The sequence below is a fragment of the Anopheles gambiae genome, chromosome 2 (assembly GCF_943734735.2).
Source record: "Anopheles gambiae chromosome 2, idAnoGambNW_F1_1, whole genome shotgun sequence".
Classification (NCBI taxonomy): domain Eukaryota; kingdom Metazoa; phylum Arthropoda; class Insecta; order Diptera; family Culicidae; genus Anopheles; species Anopheles gambiae.
This window is the reverse complement of record NC_064601.1, coordinates 92730289-92753250: the sequence shown is the minus strand read 5'-3', so window position 1 is coordinate 92753250 and position 22962 is coordinate 92730289. Positions and strand designations below refer to the sequence as shown.

Genomic DNA, 22962 nt, shown 5'->3' with positions numbered 1-22962 from the left:
TAGATTTTACGAAGGCGTGTGATTTTATTGATGGCTACCAATAGAAGCTGTGCACGTTGTCCCTGGTGAGTTAAAGCTTACACACATGTAAAGCACATCGAAGCCGTTTCAAAGGGTAAAAATGATATGATTTTTGCTCACTGTCTCTCTCCCTCTCTCTCTTCCAGGTTAGTTGCCATTTTCTAGATCCAACTGTTCCCGCAGCGTCTGTAAAGCACGGCGCCGTAAGCGGGCACACTTGGCACACCTGCTCTTCCTGCGCTGGTAGCACTCGCGATGACTGACGGCATTGCACTGGTTGCAGCAAATCGCATCATCATCGAACGGGAACAAAATCTGATCGTTGTTGCAAAACTCGCAGATGTACGCCTTACCGGAGCAGATCTGAGAAGAAAAGAAAAACGTACGATAACAATCGTGCCAGTTACGGCGTGGTTATCGAACACAACCCATCTTACCACACAGTTTCGAATGTGATGCTCGAACGTGGCCCGTATCGTGCGCAGATAATTCAGCAACGTCCCATCCTCTACGCCAACGAGATCCGCCACACTGTACAGCTCGATCGATTCCATCAGGTGGCGCCGTTTGCCGATTTGCTTCACCACGAGCCTAGTCTCGTCGGCTAGCCGGCACGCGATGAGGTATCGCTTCATTTCACCGAGCTGCACGCGCGCCCGCTTCACCTCGGCCAGCTGGGGAATGAAGGTGAAGAGGCGCGGATTCTTCTCCTCCAGCCGGATGACGGGTTTGGCCAGCAGCAGGTTGATCTGTTGCCGCGACGCACGGCACACCTTGCGCGGCACAAAGTCCCAGTTGTTGGTGATGCGTGCCGGTATGATGCTCGTATCGTTCCAGTGGCACGCGGGACAGTAGTACAGACCGGTGTAGTCGCACAGCCGGGGCTGAATTGAGTTCAGTTTTTCTAATCGAGTGGAAGCGAAAAAAAAATAGAAGATTAGTATGATTAGCTGCCGGGTACGCGAATGAACACACTTACCCGCTTTGAATTCGAGTCCGAAACAGTTGATCGACGTGGAAGTGTCTGCAATGATAATTTGTACGCATTAGGGCTTGTCCGTGGGTCGGCAAACACAAACTTACTGTAGCTCAGCTGTGTTCCACACTCCGCGCAAGTGTACTTCTGAAAGGCCAGCCCAATCTCGGGACAGATGCACTCGATCGGCAGCTTATGCTCCGTCGTGACCACGTGCGCACAGATACGCAGCACATTGCGCAAGCATTTGTGATGCACCGTAAACGAGCAGTCTGATGAAATGGAAAGCAATGGACACTAAATGTGCGGCGGAAGCATTTAAAAGCCTGGCGTAGCTAACATACCATTGCAAACGTACGATGCCTGCACAACGTTCCAAATGACTCCGGAACAGTGGTCACAGTACAGGTGCCGGTCGCGCTGCAGCTGCTGCAAAGGGAACTGCTTTCGGCGCACGAAATGATGCCCCAGAATGACCTCCGTCTCCTCCAGCACTGCTTCCGGATCGCGCGAAAAGTCAACCAGCTCGCGATACCGGTACCGCAGCTCCACCAAATGTCGCACGAGCCATTTGCTTTGGTCCGTATCGGGCCCGTACGCATTTGAGCGTACCAGCGTCCGGCACACGTCTATTGCCTGCGACAGCTCCACCAGCGATGCGTTCTGATCCAACGGCACCAGTTGCCACTTGACACGCAGCACAGCCGGATCCGGACCAGCGGTGTTGGTGGCGGTGGTGGTGGCTGTGGGATCCTTTTCACCCCGCTCGTCCTGCTCCGGCTCATCGCACAGTGCACGCAACGAACCGACCGAACTGCTCATGGGCTCGGCGGACATGCGGTTGCTAGCATGCGTCCGCTTTTCCGGCAGCTCATCATCTTCCTGATCACTGTCCGGCGGTTCTTCCTCGGCATCGTCGTTATTGTTATCGTCCCGCTCGGCGGGGGAACGAGTTTTCTGTTCCCGGGTAAGCTCCTCGGACGAGCTGCCCCTGCCACTGTCCAGTAGTGTCCCAGCGAGCAGCAGGCTGTTGACCGTGCTCGGTAGATTCCAGAGGCCCTCCCGGAGGTTCTGCACCGTACTCTGCATCGCTGAGTACACAAAGTGGAAACGCACGAACTTTACATCATCCGGCTAATGATGAGCTCAGCCTACTGGCTCATTCTTTCGCTGGGGCGAAACATCGGACATGCTGTTCTTATCAGTGTTTTAGAATGATTTCCCCCCTCCGAGCTTAATCAAATTCTTTCACTTGTAGAGAGGGGTAATCCACAGGAGATGTAACTTACACACTTGTACTGATGTAGATAGTAAAGTGTTAGTGAACCAGGAAACGCACGATTCAGCTAATCGGTAGCTTGCCTCTCGTATGACTCAATCTGGCCGAGGGTTGTTTTTGTTTGTAAATTATGTGCCTTTTTTTTGCTTGCTTGCTTGCTTGCTGCAAAATTCTACCAGGGCCACAAGGCAAAAGCCAACCAAACAAAGCGAGTGAAAGCAAGCGGCAAGGTGGTGCTTCAGTATTGTACTCTTTTTCGCTAACTTCGATTAAACGAGAAGACTCTCTTTCTCCGCTTTCCATGTTTCTTATCTCACGACACGCCAGCTTACTGAGAGAGAAAAAAGAGCATGCTAGTGTTGGCGGGAAAGGATAACAAGGGCTTGTGCAAGGACAAATCTCCCTTCAACAGCACGTGCCATTGCTGGTTTGTTATAAAATCGTTTTAAATTTAATATTATCATTTCCATACGAAGGTTAAAGTTCCATTATTGTCGATTCATTGCTTTGGTATCAGTCTTCTATTAAATAATTCAAGATTTTATATTTTAAATATATTCGCACCATATCAAATTAATCCACCAAATCATGGAAAAAATATTCAATAATTCGTATTTAGACTAAGCTGACCTAAACGGTCCTATCTGCACCACTCCTCATCACTTCGGCTCGTGGCATTCCATTTTTTGGAACTGTTCCCCGTTGTGGTTGTCATTGCAGGGTTCTTGCACCGTAGCAGTACCGCTACTCAACCATAGATAGCGCTAATAGCAATTCGAAAATTTCAAACCTAAACGGCAACAGTTTTTGGCGGAGCAGCATGGGACTAGTGCTGGGAGCTCGGAATCGGACATACCCGATTCCGATTCCATGTTCGGAATCAATTCCGAAGCTGATTCCGATTCCGGAGTCGATTTCAGAGCCGATTCCGGAGTTGATTCTGGAGTCGATTCCAGAGTTGGCTCCGGAGCCGATTCCGGAGCCGATTCCGTAGTTGCATTCGGAGCCGATTCCGGAGTTGACTCCGGAGCCGATTCCCGAGTCATCAGCGATCAGAATCGGCTCCGGAATCGGAATTGACCTGGGAATTGCAATTTGCCCCGATAACGTAATCATAATTGACTCCAAAATTAGAATTAGCTCCGGAATGTGAATTAGTTCTTGAATTGAAAAAAAAAAGTTTCAGAAGTGAAATCAGTCCTAGAATCTCCATGAGAAAGGATCTTTTACTCTAAAATTTTGATTTCTGCGGTTATTAATTCGTAGTATGATTGGACCCAAACGCCTATTTTTATGGCGATGAAGAAACTGACTTCGTTTGGAAGCCGATTCTAATTTAGAAGCCAATTCCGATTCGAGAACCGATTTCGATTCCGGAACCGATTCCGGATTCGATTCCGGAACCGATTCCGATTCCAGAGCAATTTCCGGAATCAATTCTCGAGCCGATTCCGATTCTGGATCCGTTTCCGGAACCAATTCCGGAGTCGAATCCGGAATCGATTCCAGCAACTGATTCCGGAGCTACTATTCGGAATCGATTCCAGAAAAATACGGAGCTAGTCGAAATCGATTCCGAAAAAAACTTCATTTTTCCCATCACTACATGGGACGATCGGTGTTGCAGTACTGGTTTAAACTGCTCATAGCTGATGCGGTCGAGACTTGCCGAAGTTGATGGTAAAACGTGCGTATCAAAGGTATCTAAACTAAATACTTTTCTGCTTGTATAGAAACAAACCTAGCAGGACAGTGATCGTATTAACAATGCTTAGAATTGAGTGGATTATAAACGAGTTTTTGTACACCTTCATTGTAAACATCGTTCAACGCAGCGTCCCGAAAATGATAACATTTACCAACAGACAAATCCACTACAAATCCTACACAGCTCAAAATGTCGTTATTGAACCGTTCGAGGGCTGGGATTTTATAGTATACCAGCCATCCTTCATGATCAACTAAATCGCTTCAACACGACACTCCATGATGACACACCATCATAAAAAAAAACAATTGTATTGTTTCTATACTTTATTGCTGTGCGTTGTTTTGCACAAGCAGCTCTAGCGAAATCCGTTAACCCATCAACTAATCCAATCCAGCACCACGGATCGACAACGGAAAGACAACGGACGATTATGATTGTGATGAAATTTATGAGCTTTTGCATTGCGCCCCTTGCCCTCTCCGGGTCCTATCCGATTGCACCTTCCAGGCTGCTCTTCTACAGTGAAAAACGCCAAAAATCCCTCCACTACAAGCACGCCGGTGGGACTACAACCCTTGCCAAACGGAAAACAAAGTTAACATCATTTTTTTAACATTAAAACGGCCGAAGGCTCGCACTCCTGCACCAGTTTCTATTATTTCTACTCGCTGTCAAACCTTTTGTTGTACTTGAACGATTTTATGCTCGTGAAGCGGGTTAACGATTTTTTTTTCTTTGCTTCATTTTATGACATCATCGTTACCCCCTTCTCTACCCCGTGTCACAGCCATGGTAGCGTGGTTTTGTTTGCACAAAGGCGAGAAAAGGACGGCATGGTTCGATTTTGAATGCATCATAAACATTACCATTCGGCAAATAGTGCGTTTTTTTCTGCAGTCCTTCCGCTCCCTGTCGCTCTAAAACCGGGATGGGGTAAACAGGGTGCCAAAAGGAAGGAGGGACCGACGGTTCGTCTTCAGCATCGGGCGGGCGCAGACCAAACAAAAAAAAAGGGGTTGCAAACCCTTCCCTTCCCCGTGCGGAGTTGCATTTGTTTAACTTTTGATAGAGTAGCAGTAGCTAACAATCCAGACCAGGCTGGATGGTACAGTGCGCAGTGTAGAGTGGGATATGATTTTAAACATTTTGCAGCGTTTGAGGTCAGAAGGCTCGACGTCAGGGGTGGAAGCGGCACAACAACGGGTAGCCAACGGGTGCGCTTCTCGTGTGCGCGAGGAGAAAGTCAGCCGTGAGCGGAACACGTGGGCAAGGATTGCTGGGATGCGTTCGCTCGAAACACGTGTAGTTTTGGTCGTAAGCGAAAGTAGGCGATTGGGTTGCCACGAAAGTGAGAGTGGGAAGTGGGGATGATTCGAATTGAAATTGAAACAATTTCTTGGAGGTAGGGCAAATGTACCAGTATTGGGCAGGTTAGTGCAGTACTTTCACAAAAACAGCTCGTACACTTACAATTTTTATTACTTTTCATGAAAGGGACGTTATTTTGAACGATAAACTATCGTATTATATTGTGCTATTTTGTATTTGCCGATTTAAATGTATTTTTAAGAGATATTCTTGATTCTTGGTTTTTGTTCCTATTGTCGGCAGTTTGGTCCTATTTTCGGCAACGCAAATACGGGTCGGTAAATGTTTTAATCAATGCCAATAGGTTGACAAAAATATTTAAAACAGTTTTAAACTCTCGCTTTCCTAAGATTGGTGGTGAAAAGTACTTAAATTATAAATTTTATGTTGCCCATTTTGGTCATTTTGCTGGCAAATTTTGTAGTCACTTTGATGTGAGTTACAAACAAAGTAGGCATTGGAAAAATGAGACTGTCTGACAGCTATAGAGTACGACTCCGACTGGCTCACAAATTATTATTTTTCTCTCAAGTTATTGGATTATTTATAGTGAAATTGGTGATATTTGATACAAAAAATGTGGTTTTATGTGTCGACATACGCGTTATGAATTGTTATGAAAGAATATTCAGCAAAATCAAAAGTGTGTTATTGTTTCATGTTTCGGCAGGAGCCCACAGCATTGATCTGTAAAAAATCAGCATTTACCGTGTACCAATTTTCGGCAGCATTTGAAGGGAATATTTTTTTCGTGATTTTCAATTTCTAAACGGGCTAGAATAAATTCAAGAAGCATAGAATCTTTCATAAAGACCACACTTTCATTGGTTTACTGTTCTGGTTATCTTAATAACGAAACCTGCCGAACTGTTAGCTGACAGCAAATCTGCCGTAACATGTTGAACTCGGTACATTTTGTTTGATATTTTGAAAAATATGCAAGGAAATGATGTGAAATTTCGTATATGAATAACAAATGATTTTCAACGCATTTTTGCGTTTTTTTTACGTTTTTAGTTACCCTACCGAAAACAGGTACACTGCCGAATACTGGTACAGTTACCCTAGATGTAGAAAAATGAAAAAAAGAAAGACTTAGTTTGCATCTAAATGAAACAATTAATTTATCATAAAAAAGTATTCATTGCTGGCATTCGAAATATTTGTAATATGTTTCATTCTATCAATGCAATATAACAATTTTCTAACCGCAGGACTCCACACAGCATAACACGGAGCGCAACATAACAACTGACAGCTGCCAAACGCTTCAGAAAACGCTTCTTTGCTGGTAACATGTTTTGAATATCCTTAGTAGGCCGCTCATTGCTCATAGAAAAGCTACCAACCTACTGCGATGACCGACAGGTAATGAAACACTTCACCTCCTTCCGCAAGCGTTTATTGAAGCGTTTGGAAGCTGTCAGTTGTTATGTTGCGCTCCGTGTTATGCTGTGTGGAGTCCTGCGGTAAGAGCGTTTCTACATACTCCGAGAATGCAGCTGAGAAAATAACTGACAGCATGCTTTGACAGCGACTGACAGCATTTTCGGTGATAGAATTCTCCTCGGCAGAGCGTTTCTACATACACCGAGACTGCAGCTGAGAGATGGCTGTGAGAGAATTGACAACCGGTTTCTCTCGCTGGCGTGTGTAGAAGCTCTGAAAAGCGCCGAGATGAGACTTTTAAAATGATGTTGAAAAAACCCATTTTAATCGCTAAAATGAAGTCAAAAAAGTTTCTTTTACTTTTTAATAATATATCTACGATTATTAGACGGCGAAAATGCAAACTATAATTGATCGATCGCTATAAACTGCCAATTCAATTTTTTCTCAGCTCCATCGTTCTTTGCATGCCGAGGAGAATTCTCTCACCGAAAATGCTGTCAGTCGCTGTCAAAGCATGCTGTCAGTTATTTTCTCAGCTGCATTCTCGGTGTATGTAGAAACGCTCGCATGCAAAGAACGATGGAGCTGAGAAAAAATTGAATTGGCAGTTTATAGCGATCGATCAATTATAGTTAGCATTTTTGCTGTCTAATAATCGTAGAAATATTATTAAAAAGTAAAAGGAACTATTTTTACTTCATTTTAGCGATTTAAATGATTTTTATCAACATCATTTTAAAAGTCTCATCTCAGCGCTTTTCAGAGCTTCTACACACACCGGCGTGAGAAACCGATTGTCAATTTTCTCACAGCCATCTCTCACCTTCAGTCTCGGTGTATGTAGAAACGCTCTAAGAAGCTTTTGCCACGTGGGTGCCATATGGCGTCAGCTGAGCAAATGGCACATACACTTTTGCGCCAACACAATTGCTGCTACAGTTGCTGCTTGCCCTGACTGGCGTTTGCTGGAAACCCGGAAATCCCGACACCACCCCACAGGAACAGGGGTTGGAAAAACAGCTAAAGCGAACAGCACCAACAACAACAAAAAAAAGCCAAAGAAGAAAGAGGTTGATCACATTCACTCCCCCTGGTGAGGCTGGGTTTCGTTGTGTCGGTGTGTTTGCGGATGGCTCTGCCGCACAATGGGACGACCAAAGTGTAACATTTATTTTGATACCTTTCCGTGTCATACCAATTTTTTCCCGGGAGTGGGAACCATACCCCTTCTTCCTTTCACCCGCAAGGAAGAAACAATGTAGGATCACGAGAGAGAGAGAGAGAGAGAGAGAGAGAGAGAGAGAGAGAGAGAGAAGCGCGCGAAAGCCGCGACCCAAACTGCACTCGTGCCGGTACAGAGAGGCGAAAGGATTAGCGCGCTTGAATGTATTCATTACCACGGCATGCGCGTGTGTGTGTTGGACCGGGATTAAGGCTTGTAATTAGAATTTTATTCACATTTTACAGTGCGTACGGGCAAACAATAAAAATCACTACTCTTTGATCTGATACGCAGAGTCCCCGTGCGCGGCCGTGTACTGTAACGGAACGGATTATCAACATCAACAACAACAACAACACAGTGAAACAGAAAACCCCTTTTGGTTTTTTTACAAGTTTTTTCGTGTGTGTGTGTGTGTGTGTGTGTGTGTTCCTCTTAAAGATTGACAAACCGTAACCGGGTCGCTTTTGTTGACGAACCGGCTGATGAGGAATAATCCCTGCTCAGTGTGTAAATTGTGTTATTTTAAAGTATTTATCCGCGAGGATTAAACCCCATTTATTGCTTGTTTGGGCTTGTTTTACTCCTGTCCTGGCGTGTCCTGTCGTACAACCTGTTACTTGCAACGAGTGGGCAGAAATATGTAACACGCAGTAACAAAAAAATTGAATCAACCTACAGAGCGCAGCCAGAAGGCATCTCCAGCAGCGTGCTATTTGTACCAAAAAACACATTAACAATATTAGCAGTGATCATATCAATTCAATTATATGCGAAATCCCGAAACAGTGCACCCCAACAACAGAAACACGTCACCCATCCCGGGAGGGTTTCGCGCTTTATCGCGTTGAAGTCTTTCGTTCGTTTGGAATCATCCAAACGATTCCCCACACACACACACACACACACACACAACGGGAAGAGTATATCCAGGCTTATCATTTAATTTCACAATCATAAAACCGAATGCAATAATTGTTATGCATCAACGCCTTCGCCCTTCGTCCCTTTTGAGCATTTGGTAGCCCCTTGCTGCTGGTCCCCACCCTAAACCGGCTCTTCCCGGTTCCAACCACACCAAGTGTTTTTAATTAAATTTTTCCCTCTAGCCAGGCAAGCAGCATACTGACTTCTTCCTTGCTGGACGAGGATTCGTGAAAAATTACCGCACCAAAGTCAATGCAGACAACCAAAAAGCCAGGTTCATTACTGGTGACGATTGTTATTCAAATCACTCCCAGCGCTGTTGTACGCGCAGTAACGTACGGTAGCGGAGGCATCGCACAAAATGCATCGCGTGGCCACCGAAGCATCCGGCAGCAAAGGACACTGTACCAACGAATTGTATTTTGTTTTATGATTTGCTTCTATCATTGCAGCGATTTGGCCTTCCTGCTTTGGCAATTTTTACGAGTCCGAGAAGAATCACACATCAGGACGAAGGCTGGTCTAATCTAAGCTGCTCCTGCATCCTGCTTGCATTTTCGGCGCAAGGGTACATCCCGGGGCCCGGGCGGCAAATGAACCCGAATCGTTTGCATAAATTAAATTTTTCATGTTTATTTGCGTCTGCCAAAACAACGTATAATTTATGGGCCTCGGGTTGCATCCTCACGGGAACAGTTCGCCATCGGCAGCGGGCAGCGCCGGTGATAGTGGTAGTAGGATAAAATAAGGGGAAGCAGAGACGCACCGAGTGGCAAACAAACAGGAATTCATAGTGGAGAAAGGCGTCCTTCACTGTGCGCAACCGTTTCGTTAGCGGGAAAAGGCCACTGGATGGATATAAATAGTATGCAAATTAATTTTCATCTACAGACCCCCAAACAACACATTACACACACGCACACACACACACACGCACACACAAGGGGGTGAGGGTTGGTGTAAAGATTTCGATGCGCCTGATTCGGTTTGGTTTGGATGTTGGAACCGAAGCATCTTCGAGGTGCAAAAAGTGCGGGACTTTAGTGCAGCACGAAAGGACATTAAACAACGGACCGAAAAGGGGCGAAACAAAAAAAAGGAGCAGATTCTGTGGCCAACCACTTGAACCAGTCGGGTTTTTCGAGTGGGATTTAAATGTCACTACGGTAATCATCTCCTTCATTGTGTGTATGTGCGTGTGTATAAAGGACAGGCGGTAAGAATCATATTTTTATGATTAATAAAACCGTCGCCAGAGCAGCTCGCGGCTCGTTCATTTATAATTTGTGTTACTTTTTAAGCACCCTTACCAAGGGATGTGTGCTTGCTTTCATCGCTCCTTTCTAGCTTTCTAACCATTTCCAAAAACGGAGCATTTGCCTTCGTGCTCGTGACGATTGGAGCGCGCAAAGCATGCTTTGCTTTGCATGGCACGCGATCGTTTGTCGCCTCTGTTTGTCCACCATGGCTTGCTGCTGCTGTTTGCAGGCTCACAAACACAGTTTGCATTACATATGCCGTAGCATATGTTCCAATGTTGCTGTTTACCTTTCCCCTGCCTCATCGCGAGGGGTCATTTTTACACCAACCAAACGGTTACAGGTGCCCAACACTTCACACTTACACCGTGCTGCCTATCTGTTGACTTTGGCTGGCGCAGGCAGATACTTTATTAATTTCATTTTTATTTGCTATGACTCGTGGGGGAGAGGGTGGGGGGGTTAGGGAGAAGGGGTTTACATATGTTGGTGGGAGTGAGTACACATAGCAAATGAACTGTTTGCAGGTAGCTTACTCTACCGAAAGTGTAAACAAATAATTCTGTAAGTGACTAAACAGATAGCAACAGAACAACTGTCTATGTATGATAGGTGCTTCTGTTTTAGATTCGTTTGGATAATATTGTAGCGCACAAATTTGTGTTGGGCTTTTTGCGATTGGTCAGACCTTTACTCGGACCAACCACACCGTTGCTACTCATCGTAAAATGGGAAGATCCCTGCATAAAATACAACTTAAGCGAAGAATCGATATACACTAGCACAGGATCCCAAGAACAGATTTTTGGAGTATAGCGGGTCATCTAGACCAAAATGTGATCTGTTCTTGGTTTAGTTTAAACCAAGTACCGTAACTGGGAACAACCGTAACTGGAAGTTCGATGATGAGATGATTGAGAAGCGTCAAACAGATGACGCTTAAATGAATGAAGTATGATCTACACGTGATCCATCCGTACAATATAATCTATAAATGAACCTAAAAGTTATCTGATTAAAATCCTTTTAAATTCTGATTAAGGCAGCAATTGTAATTATTTATCATTTATTTATCAACATATGTGTCTTGCACTTTTGTGGTTGAGACAAACTGAGTACTTATTAGCTATCTTAGGTGAAAGATCCTATAATTGGTCTTGGCCAGGACTTATAGGTTCATATGGTCCTGGGAATCTGTAACAACAAGATCTATTGCTGGTGCAAATAGTGATGTCCATATGGTTAGTTTATCTTTTGTAAGGATAAGGATTAATTTATCTACAAGTCCTCATTCGCCAGTTCATAGGAGATTTCCATCCATAACGGTTAAGTCTTACGCTTGACTAGACAATTTGCGAATTTGAGCTATAATTGTAGTGACTTTCGGGGTAGTAAAGAAGTTCTGCTATCTCGGCACGGTCATTACTTCGGACAACGACATTAGCAGCGAAATTCGAAGACGCATTGTGTAGGGATGCAATCGTGCATACTTTGGGCTTCACCGACTGCTGAGAGATCCAGAAAACTTTAAACCCGCACTAAATGTGAGATATATCGCACATTGATTCGCCCGGTAGTCCTCTACGGACACGAGTCCTGGACCATTTGGCGGTGTGTTCAAGTATGGAGCGTAGAGGGGAAGGATGAATCTCGAGCTTGTTGAGCAGTACGGCAAACCGAGCATCCTGACGGTGGCGAAGGCTGGCAGGATACAATGGCTGGGGCATGACATGAGATGCCCCCCAAGATGTTCGACAGCGACTGCAGCCTCTCTCTTGCAGGATGAGAGGCTGCAGCCAGGGACCGAGCATCCTGGAGAATGATGATTGATTACCGGGCCATGTCACGAAGACGTGCTCTATCGTGAGCAGACCAACAAGTGAAAGAGATAATTGTAGTGTCTTTCGTCATGAATTTAGAATAAAATTAAAGCGCAAAATTCATGCAATTATGGACACAAATTAATATTAATGTGTGATAGAGAGAATCTAACTGAACCTGGATTAGGTCCTGGAACACTATGACCGACTGCATAGAAGAATATCAACCCATTAGGGATGTTAATTGTGATAAGAGTGTGTTATAATATCGCACATTTTAACATTACACTTTATGTCTTGACCGTACCTCAAGCCTCTTTTCCAGATAATGCTATAATGTACGCCATTTGTAGACTGCATTTTGAAAACCATTAGCACAAAAATCATCCTTCAAAGATCTATAAGTTTCAGCAACAGTTAAGTGTTACCTGACAAACAGAATCGCTTAATCCTTCCCCGGAACCCCGGAACCAAACCTCCCGGAACACTTCCTTGCGTATGCAAATGAGGTGCCGGAAGAGGAAGCGAAAGCCCAAAATTATCATAATAATAACAGTAATGAGTGTGCGCCGTTCCCGGACCTAGACACCATTCGAACGGGTGGAAGAGACAGCCAGAAGTCTTCCAATGAACAAGATCATCCTTATCGAAGCTCATAATTGTTTTGCCGGTTCCTTCCGCCCTTTCTGTCCCCTGCTAACAACACACGCTGCTGACGCGGCAACTTTCCATTTCCGTTTTCCGCGGCGCATTTTTCCACCTTTTTTACTCACTCGCACCCGGCTGTTCAATTGTTGCACTGTGTGTGTGTGTGAGCTTGCATTTGTTGCTTACCTTCCGGATCGATTTCGCCTCTACGTGTGCTGGTATACACGAGGACACGTGCGAGCAATTTACCTTTGCCGTGGTGGCGTGGTGGTGCGTTTTACAAACCGAAGCGGGGAAGCGAGCTTTGCACGTGTTCTCACTTAGTTAGCGCTCTGTTCAAGCCATCCGCACGCTGTAATTGTGAGTTTGTTTGTTTGTTTTTTTTACAGGACACATGAGAGCAAGACCGTATTACTCCTCCTTCATCGGTCAAGCAATCTCATCTGCCCGGTCGGTCTCAATCACCGGATCACCGTTTAGAGGCACGTTTTGTCCATCCTTTTTAATCCACCCTCACCATCCTTCCAGTGAAAGTGAATTCATTTCATCACTGAAGGCAGCAGAAACCAGCAAGGAAAGTGTTAGCCTGTGAACGGGGTAGGTGTCAGGGTGTCGAAAGGATTAAAGGATTGTCTGTGTGGCCAGAGAAGGGCTTCCCTTGAAAAGTGTAGTAATCCTTCTTCGAAAATCCTTCCATCTTTCCATCTACCGCAAACCTATCAGCTTAGCTTCGAAAAAAGGGTTTGAAGCAAAACAAAAAATCCAAATGCAGCGTCTGCAAGCGTGACAGTTTGCAAGCTGCAACGCGAAGGGAAGCATCTGTCTGCGCTGCTTTCGTCGATCGATTTATCACCTTCAATTACTTTGCTGCCCCATTTTCGCACGGTGCACGGTGCAATAAAATCAAATAAAATTTCGCCACGCATACGGACACATTTTGGCAGCGGTGTTTGGTGCGCAGAACGGAGGGAAAAAATCGGAGTAAAAGGCTTGTAAGCGACCGGCTGGAGAGAAAAAAAGATAAATACAAGCCAAGCAAACATTCCGAAACGAATCAATCTTCTATTCTATTTGGTGGCATAAAAAAGAAGTCGCAAAAATTGAAAAACCCATCCTCCTGCCAAACCATGGCCAAAAGGGTTTTGCAGTGCCGACAAATGGCACACTTTACACACAGCCCAACCGAACGCGATCCGTAACGGACCGGCCCGCAACACGGGACCACGGTCCGATCCAACACCCGATATCGATTAACCTGCGACCACGGAGCGGAGAGTCTTCCGCCAAAGGGGAAACGTGCAAATTGTGACCTCGAAGCGTTAAATAGAAGACAGCAACAAAAAAAGGGTTTCCAGGGACCAAACAACGATACCAACACAAAAAAAGTAGGATGTGGCACAAAAAATCAAAACCGACGACTTCTGAATGCGCGCGTGAGCGCGTAGAAACGGTGGCCAGAAACTCGGGGTTCGAAGATCAAACAATTTTCATTGATCCGGTACCGCCTTTGGATGTCTTTTTTCAAGGGTCGATGAATGCCGAAAAAGGGTTTTTTTGCCAGTTTGATTCATTACTTGTCGGCAGGCAATTTGAAGGACCAAGGGGAAAAGGAGAGCGGAGAGATAGAGGAAAAAAAGGTTTGCCATTTTTTCTATTGCCGAACACGAGCTAAATAGTTGTAAATTTTACGCATGTTTGGAAGGACGCATTCAAACAACACTGGCAGCGGAAGATTGGTGTGAAGATTCGACAAGGATCACTTTATGATGGATGGTGAAGGTGTTGCACCGGCATCGGTTGAGTCGATGGGGGGGGGGGGGAAAGGTAGTGCAGTTGCTATTTTAAACTCTCTGTCTCTCTCTCTTGTTGGCCTGCTCACAATAGAGCACGTCAATGTGACATGGCCCGGTCAACAATCATTCTCCAGGATGCTCGGTTGCTGGCTGCAGCCTCGCATCCATGCAGACACCCGATCTCCGTCAGGTCTCGCATCACCTGGTCCAGCCATCGAGTTCGCTGTGCTCCCCTGCGTCTTGTGCCGAACTGGGGATCGCTGTCGAACACCTTCTTGGTGGGACATGAGTCCGGCATCCTCATGACATGCTTCGCCAGCGTCAGGATGCTCGGTTCGTCCTTCTCCTCCACGCTCCATGCTCGAACAATGGTCCAGGACTCGTGTACATAGAGGGCCACCGGGTGAATCAATGTGCGATATATCTGACAGTTCGTGCGGGCTTGAAGTCTTCTGGATCTCAGCAGTCGGTGAAGCCCATAGTATGCCCGATTCCCCTGAACAATGCGTCTCCGGATTTCGCTGCTGATGTCGTTGTCCGAAGTAACTACCTCTTGAGATAGCAGAAAACCTTTACTACCTCGAGATTGTCGCCGTCAACTAATACACTGCTTCCCAGATGGTCTGAGTCACCGGCAAGCAGATACTTCGTATTCGTCACATTGAATCTCAATCCAATTCTTGCTGCTTCGCGTTTGAGTCGGGTGTACGCCTCACACACCTTCCCGGTTGTTCTGCCGATGATGTCGATGTCATCCGCGAAGCCAAGAAATTGGAGAGACCGGACCAAGATGTCGCGCCACAGATGTTGTTGTCTAGCCCCGCGCCTCGAATGACACCTTCCAGGGCGATGTTAAAGAGCAGACAGGAGAGTCCGTCACCTTGCCTCAGACCCCTGTGAGATTCGAACGATTCCGACGTCAAGTTCGATACTCTCACCTTGCACTGCACCCCGTTCATGGTGGCCTCTAACAGCCGGATCAACTTCCCAGGGAACCGCTGCATGATGCTCCATAGCTCCTTCCGGTTTATGGTGTCGTAGGTCGACTTGAATTCGATGAACAGGTGGTGCGTTGGGATCTAGCGCTCTCGGCACTTCTGGAGGATCTGCCGTAGAGTGAGAATTTGGTCGGTGGTGGATCGCTGCCGGCAGACTTATTGCTCTTAAGCTGCTTGATGGCGCCGTTCATGGTGGCCTCTAACAGCCGGATCAACTTCCCAGGGAACCGCTGCATGATGCTCCATAGCTCCTTCCGGTTTATGGTGTCGTAGGTCGACTTGAATTCGATGAACAGGTGGTGCGTTGGGATCTAGCGCTCTCGGCACTTCTGGAGGATCTGAGAATAGAGTGAGAATTTGGTCGGTGGTGGATCGCTGCCGGCAGACTTATTGCTCTTAAGCTGCTTGATGGCGCTGGCAATCTCATCCAGAGATGGTGGGGGCACCTCGTCGTCTGCGCCGATGCTTTCGCTGTTGTTACTGCTGTACTGCTGCTGTGGTAGTTGTCTGTTCTTGGTAGCAGCACTTCCACCTTTCGATCACCTCCCGCTCGTCCGCCAGGAGATTTCCTTCCGCAATCCAGGAGCAAACCCGCTCCGTGCCTACTTCAATCTCCTGTAGAACAAGCGGGTGTCCCCCGACTGAGAAAGCTGCTCTAGCAGCTGTTCGTCTGACTCTTCAAAACGGCGCTGCTTAGCTTGGAAAAGCAGAGTTTGCTGTTGCTATTTTAAACATTTAACATAAATACTCTCCCACTAAACCCGTCCATAAATCGTATGAAAAACCGAAGTTTCCTTCTCCTCCGACTAGATACCAGTTAGGCTTTACAAATCATTTGTCACCCGGGCCGGCCACACAGCATAGCGCGGTACCATTAAAATTCGATAACTATCACCTTCTTCTTGCACCGGTGGGTGGGCATGCACTCTGATTGAATATCCTGCAGCGTAAGCAGTGTAACGACTGCCCACCGAACAAAGCACGTCCCTGTTTTTGCGAGATAAATCCTCACAGATTAGCAGCAGCATTAGCAGTAGCAGCAGTAGCAGAATCGGCCAGGGGCGATAACAGGAAGACTCCCTCTGCTACAAACGGCTACCGAACGGTGTAAGGAGGTGCGTCTCTTCATTCTACCACAGCGGATTCATCTTGAGACATCATCTGAGCTGGACACGACCAAACGACCTCCCAAATTCGGTGCACCCTCAGTGCTCGCTACTGCTTCCGTGATTAGCATTCGAGAATCGGCGGGCACTCGGGAGGGAAAACTAGACGGCACATCAAAACAACATTTTCCTCACCACCCAATTGGTGGAAATTGGATTGATGCCGGGGGTTTGATAGCTACGCCGTTCGGGTGAGGGGTTACGGCGTTCGGGAAGTTTTTTTTAAAGGGCAGGGTTTTGCTTTGCATTACAAAGCGACCCCGGTTTGGACACCGGTTGCCGTACTACAGTGGTGGCTGTATAAGTGTGTGTGGTTGAGCGTTTTTTGGACTTGCTTCGATTAGGGTGTTCGTCCGTACCTTCATTTTCTTCTTCTTTGGCACACCGTAGTCGGTCTGCGGACGACCTTTACCACTAATGGGCTTGTCTATCAATGACTATTTGATAACTCATAGCAGGATAGTCAGTATCGGGGCCACGGTCCATACAAAGCTTGAATCCAACACGGGCATGTTGTCAAGTCGTACGAATTGGCGACTGGACCACGGGACTGGCTCATCCGTAACATTGCAATTTTAATCAGTCAGGTCAGAGATGGAAATTGGAACGGATAGTATTCTGAAGTAATCCGTTTGCTTTGTTGCAGCAGATCATAACACTCCATACTAAGCTGTTTATGTTAAATGATCTTTATGAGCAGCATGATCTTTTCGCCCCAAAACTCTGTCGATTTATTCAATTATGACGAACGTTTCATCGCAGAACAGTATTCGTTACAATCCAGGAGTTAAGACTTGTTTACCATAACCATTTGGTTTACTATAACACAAAGATAGCTGAGATACTAAAAGCGATTATGCGAATTTCTGCTGTGGATGTACTACCAACATTATCTGTAATTTTCCAAGTCTGAATCGTTTGTGCCATTACGGAATTATTTTGATAATCCAATACATCATATGCTTACACCGTGCTTGTCTATTTCTATCACATTCCTTCGTCTAAAGATCGCTTTAGACTAAAATTTGGCGTCGATGTTCGGCTTTGCTTTATTCGTAATCCAAGAAATCATGTTTTCAGTCACAGAAAAAGTCTAAACAAGTGATTTGATTCCTTAGCGGAGGCCTTGATGGTTAGTACACTTGTAATTTATTATATCTACTTTGATTCTCTTATGTGTTGTGTATTCGGTATTCGTGTATTCGGAGGTGCTACTGTTTTGCTCTAGTATCTGCCTTTCAGGTCCATTGGTAATTAATCAAGTTATTTCTTTATACATCATGTTATTTAAGTGTTATATTCTAATAAGCATTGCAGTACGCAAATCCATTGATTGAAAAATAGTTTTGTAGTCTCATTTCCAGGTTTGAAGTTTATCTTTTTTTATTTTCTTATTTCTCAAAAAATGCAAATATTTCTTTCTTTCATCAGTTTTAACATTCAAATTGAATGTTTTATTAAATTTTCTTCGATTTTTTAAATTACCACTAAATGTTGTCAATGTGTTACTCTGTCTATATTAAGTACAAGCTGTACTTTTCTGTCAATTAGAACAATTATGCTGAAGATAACCGAGTAATTAAAAAATCGTGATAAAAATTTCACAAACAATCATCATTTGTAACAAAATCATTCATTTTAAGTTCTTAAAATATGTAATTTGCAAGTGAATAAATTCTCGGAAATTAGGAATATATCTATAGTCCCATTTAAATTTGAATATAAACAAGTTTTTTAATATAAAACTGCTGAAACCTCTATCTATTTCAATTTTTATCATGAAATAAAGTGTAGAAACCCCAAAAACGTATGGCCCAATTTGTGTTAGTTTGAATTTTGTCTTAGTATAAATAATTAACACACCACTGTAACGCATTACTCCTTACGCTCAAGGACGCAGCAGCAGCCCACACACCCCACCGGCACTGACCTGTACCAGCGGCCATGTCACGCGTGGAACAATTGAATACTACTGAAACAAGTGAACGAGGGGTTGCTGGCACTTCCCTTTGATTTCCATCCACCCTGGGCCAAGGAAAAAAGGGCAAGGAAAAAGGTAGGAAAGCGCTACACTACACTCCTAACGAGCACGAGTTTCCCTACACAGACGCAGAAAAGTGCGTCAGCCACGAGAGAGAGAGAGAAGGAGCGACATAACGCTACTGGGCATGAGTGTGTGCAAAAACGAGACACCCAACTGTGCGAGGGAAAGGCAGCAAAATCCCGAGGGGGGAAAAACAAACGCCACTGATAGGACGCACACTTCGAACGCGGGTGCACACCGGGCCTGCCTGTCTAGAAAACGGGCTCGAAAAAGGGATCGGAAAGTGTGCGCACACCGAACGGGACGGGAAAGGGAAAACGGTGGCAAAGCGTGAGCGAGAAAGGGAGAACGAAAGCGAGTCCTTTTTTTTTGGTTTGCTGCCGGTGCCGGTTGGTGGTGTTATAAAACTTTTCAACCCTGCCAGCCGGGTGCGTATTTGGTGTTCGTTACCGGTAGCGTACGGAACGGTGCGCGGAGCGCGTGTGTGTATTTTTAGGTTTTCCACTCGAAGCTTACAGTTTGAAGAGTTTTCCCCGGGGCGCACCAAAGAATGCGTCAGTCGGTGAGGATAGTGTAAATGACGAATGAAGAATAGTAAGCGAGCGTGTGCGCTTATTTTGTGTGTGTGTGAAAGAGTGTTAGTAAATAGAGTAAGCAACACTAATTGTAGTGCCTAACAGTGACATTATGACCGTATGATCGTAGCCGTACAAAGTGTTTTCTCAGAGTGTCAGAGGTCCTTGTCGTGCCGTGTCCCTGCCCCCACGAAGAAGCTGTTCCTCCACCGTACAGTATGTCCTCGTACTGTGGGTTTGACGATCGTTCGTTTGAAGACTTCGACGACTACACGTCGGAGGACAGTGGGTTCGAGAAGAGCTACGAATCGTGCGCGGGAGACCTTTCGTTTGCCGGATGTCTGCAGCCGGCACCGCGCAAGCTAAACTTCGAGCATGTTGCCATCGCACCGCACGTCGTCCCGGCTCCACCAGTCGGAGTGCCGCTAGATATGCTGCTCCCGGACCAGGACACGCTACCTCCAGCGAAAAAGCGTGGCCGTCAGTCGCTCCGCGACAAGGCGACGATGGCAGCCGGCAACAAACAGGACGCTGCCGGATCGTTCTGTCCGTCGCTTGGCGTACAAACTTCCACCCCAGTGAAACCGGCCCCCGGCGGTGCGGAGGGCGAGATGGAGCAAAAACCGAAGCGCAAGTACGCCATGGGCAAGAGCCGCATCACGCGCAACCGCAGCCCCACGCAGGTGATGCGCATCAAGCGGGTTCGTCGCCTGAAGGCGAACGATCGCGAGCGGAACCGGATGCACACGCTGAACGAAGCGCTCGAGCGGTTGCGGCTAACGCTGCCCACCTTCCCGGAGGACACCAAGCTGACCAAGATCGAGACGCTGCGGTTTGCGTACAACTACATCTTCTCGCTGGTGCAGCTGCTCGATCTCGACGGCTCGATACAGCTCGACCTGGAGAAGCTGCAGAGTTTGACGCTGAGCGGGGAGCGCATCAATAAGGAGCTGTTTGACGCGATGTTCATTAACCCACCGCCGGCTGGGCAGCACCATCACTGGGGAGCGGCCTTTACGGCGGGAGATTTCTACAGCAGCATGCAGCAGTACGGTGCGGTCGTTGGAGGGACCGCCCCTGGGGAGATGGGATTGCCGTCGGCAACGCCTCAGGCGGGACAGTTTTCCAAGCAAAACTACAACCTATTCCGTGGTGCCTTCGATGCGGCCTGCACCGTACGGTCGCCAGCAGTGGGACAGCAGACGGGGCCGTACCCAGCCGACCCATATCCTCACCAGCAGCAAGCCCGCGGGCAGCCAGTTGCGTCGCAGCATCCGCTCCATCATCATCACAACGGTATCCGGCAAGCGAGCTCGATAGCTCCAACGCCATCAAACGTACAGCCTGGACAGGGTTACACGCGCGATGCTTACTACCCTGCGGCGAATGGAATGACCGAGTTTGGACCTGTAGCCGCCTGTCCAGACATGATCGGTCGACAGCAGCAGCAGCAACGTCACTCACCTCCTGGAAGCGTCCCCGGCCAGACGATGCACTACAGCAGCAGCTTCTACAACCAGACGCCACCGTGGCGCGAAGGCAATGGGGACACCCCGTACACTGCGCTAGATTCGGGCATCTTCGACGACTTTGGCGGGGCGACCGTTGCGTAGGATCGATTTTCGGAAGATCGTTTGTTTTAGGTTTAAAAAGGTTTAAACACGACAGACACACAAACACACGGTGATACAAGCGAGCAAGTGTTTTAAAAAGCAATTCTAGACGTACAATAACTCTGTAGGATAGGCTTCAAATCACGTTGTTTTTTTGTGAGAGGGTGGCGATAGAATTGCGATTGTTTTGTAGTCACTGTAGTCACAAAGCAATGGCGATTTTATCCCCAAAACGTAGTTATCGGTCGTAGTGGTCAGGCATGTTTCGTTTGTTCAATCGTTTGCATCGATTTACAACCACGCTGGAACGAATTACGAGCAGCAGTACCTTTTCTGTTGGTGATTGTTTGTTGTTTTGTTTTTCTTCTTAGATTCATTTTGTCTTTGTTTTCTCTTATTCTTAATATTTTTACATGTTTTCTCTTACGTTTTTATCATTTCTGATGTTCCCCAATGATTTTCATGTTTTTAGACACTTCTTCTAGAATCGTACGCAGACTTTGATGTTTATTTTCATATAATTTTTCATAACTCACTCTTCACTTTCACTTCACCACTTCTAATTCCTTCCAGAATGGTTGTCTTTTTCGTAGCAATAAACATTTTATAAAACCTTTATATTCTGTTGAGTAGACAACTTGTTTTGCCCCACTTAGCAGTCACAGTTTGAGCGTGTGAGGCAAAACGATCTGTTTGCTATCTTGTGAGGCATATTCCTATATTTTAACGCAACGATGGTCTGATTTAACTAGTCAAGTTAGTGAAAACAAGATAAAGTAGACGTACCACAACAAGCCAACAGGGAGTTAAAATGCAGACGATTTTGGCATGACATTTACACCAGTTTGGTGTAAATCTCCGCTCACAAATCGACACATACTGGACCGATTTGATGCATTAAAAGGCGTTCATTTTGCTGCTTCAAATCGATCCCTTCCTGTTTTGACGGTTCTGTTTGCAACATTGCCTTCATGAAATACAAAGCCATATATAAGTATATATATATATACATACATTAGCATACACTGGACCAAAACTGGAGAGTTATAGCGTAATAAGTGCTCTTCGATGAATCAGGTGCCCGTGGGAAACTTTTATCCATATACACGAGTAGGTAAGCAATATATTTTTAACACGTTTTTAGTGAGCGCAGAGTAGAAGGAAAAGAAGTGAAATAAATTGAATAATAAAAATAAAACACCGGTTAACGCCAACCATTACCAAAATGCAAAAAAAAACAACACGTTTCGTATGAAGTGAAGTCTTTCTCGCATGATGACCTTATTATGTGCTTATTATCCTAGCTGTGTCGTTGTTTTTGCTTTCAATTTTAGGCGAATAATTTGTGAACCGTTCTAATCGGCTGATGCCAATCGCAATGTCACGCGATTCGTTTTGCACATTAACACACACACACACTTAACTCCACTGTTTCAGCGTGGCCAAGCGAGTCGCCACCCCTCCGTAAAACCCCGGCCACAAAAGCTGGGGTAGTGCCACAATGTCCAAACAATGACTTTGAATCGTCGATGAATGGGAAGGAAATCAAACATTCATTGCGCTTGTCACCCGCTAGAAGTGAGCGAACGGCTGAAGGTACATTGGGTTACGGGTGGATAAAAGCAAGACAAAGCAGGAGGACACTCTCCCTCAGCTTGCTGGAAGTGTTATCCTGGTGCTGGTCCCTTTAAATCTGAAACCTGTCCAGCAGCAACTGCAGCAGCAGCCAAACGGCTCGAACTCAAATTTCAACGTGCGCCGGCAAGAAGAAAAACTCCCCAATTCATCACAATTACCCGAAGCAAACAAACAGTACAAAACGTCATCCGATCGGGTTTGTGCACGCAGCTAAGGGGTCGCATTTAAATCACAGGCGCACACGGAGCCTGCTGGTCCTGTGCCGAGCCAGCACGAGTGACGGACAAGCGCCAGTAGACGCGCTTGGTCCTTGCGGGTCCTTGTTTCGTTCGTTTGATCCCTCTTCGTCTCTGCATCCCTTACTTGTGTCCTTCTTTCTCTCTCTCTGCCTGTCAAGCGGACGCGAATTATGCGAATAATCCGCCGTTCAACACCTCGGGGGGTTCTCGGGGTCGGGACTAGAATGGCTCGAGCCAACCCCCGGCCCCTACCTAAACAACCCGACTGCCAAC

General features: G+C 46.1%; 2 protein-coding genes across 4 annotated transcripts; one reads left to right on the top strand and one right to left on the bottom strand.

Moving 5' to 3' along the window:
* LOC1276599 (differentially expressed in FDCP 8 homolog) lies at nucleotides 1–2528 on the bottom strand. Of its 3 annotated transcripts, XM_315962.5 has the most exons (5): nucleotides 1342–2528; nucleotides 1105–1269; nucleotides 1001–1045; nucleotides 459–925; nucleotides 1–384 (listed from the first exon to the last, which is right to left on the bottom strand). In XM_315962.5, exons 1-5 carry the CDS (start codon nucleotides 2084–2086, stop codon nucleotides 169–171), a joined length of 1638 nt encoding a protein of 545 aa, XP_315962.5. In that variant the 5' UTR covers nucleotides 2087–2528; the 3' UTR covers nucleotides 1–168. The 3 variants fall into 3 exon arrangements, with proteins under 3 accessions (XP_315962.5, XP_061501305.1, XP_061501306.1); XM_061645321.1 differs by having other exon boundaries at nucleotides 459–1045; nucleotides 1342–2501; XM_061645322.1 differs by having other exon boundaries at nucleotides 1–925; nucleotides 1342–2447.
* Nucleotides 2529–19037: 16509 nt separating this feature from the next.
* On the top strand, nucleotides 19038–21430 carry LOC4576357 (basic helix-loop-helix neural transcription factor TAP). Its single transcript, XM_001237734.2, has one exon. It carries the CDS (start codon nucleotides 19418–19420, stop codon nucleotides 20810–20812), a length of 1395 nt encoding a protein of 464 aa, XP_001237735.2. The 5' UTR covers nucleotides 19038–19417; the 3' UTR covers nucleotides 20813–21430.
* The last annotated feature ends 1532 nt before the right edge of the window (nucleotides 21431–22962 follow it).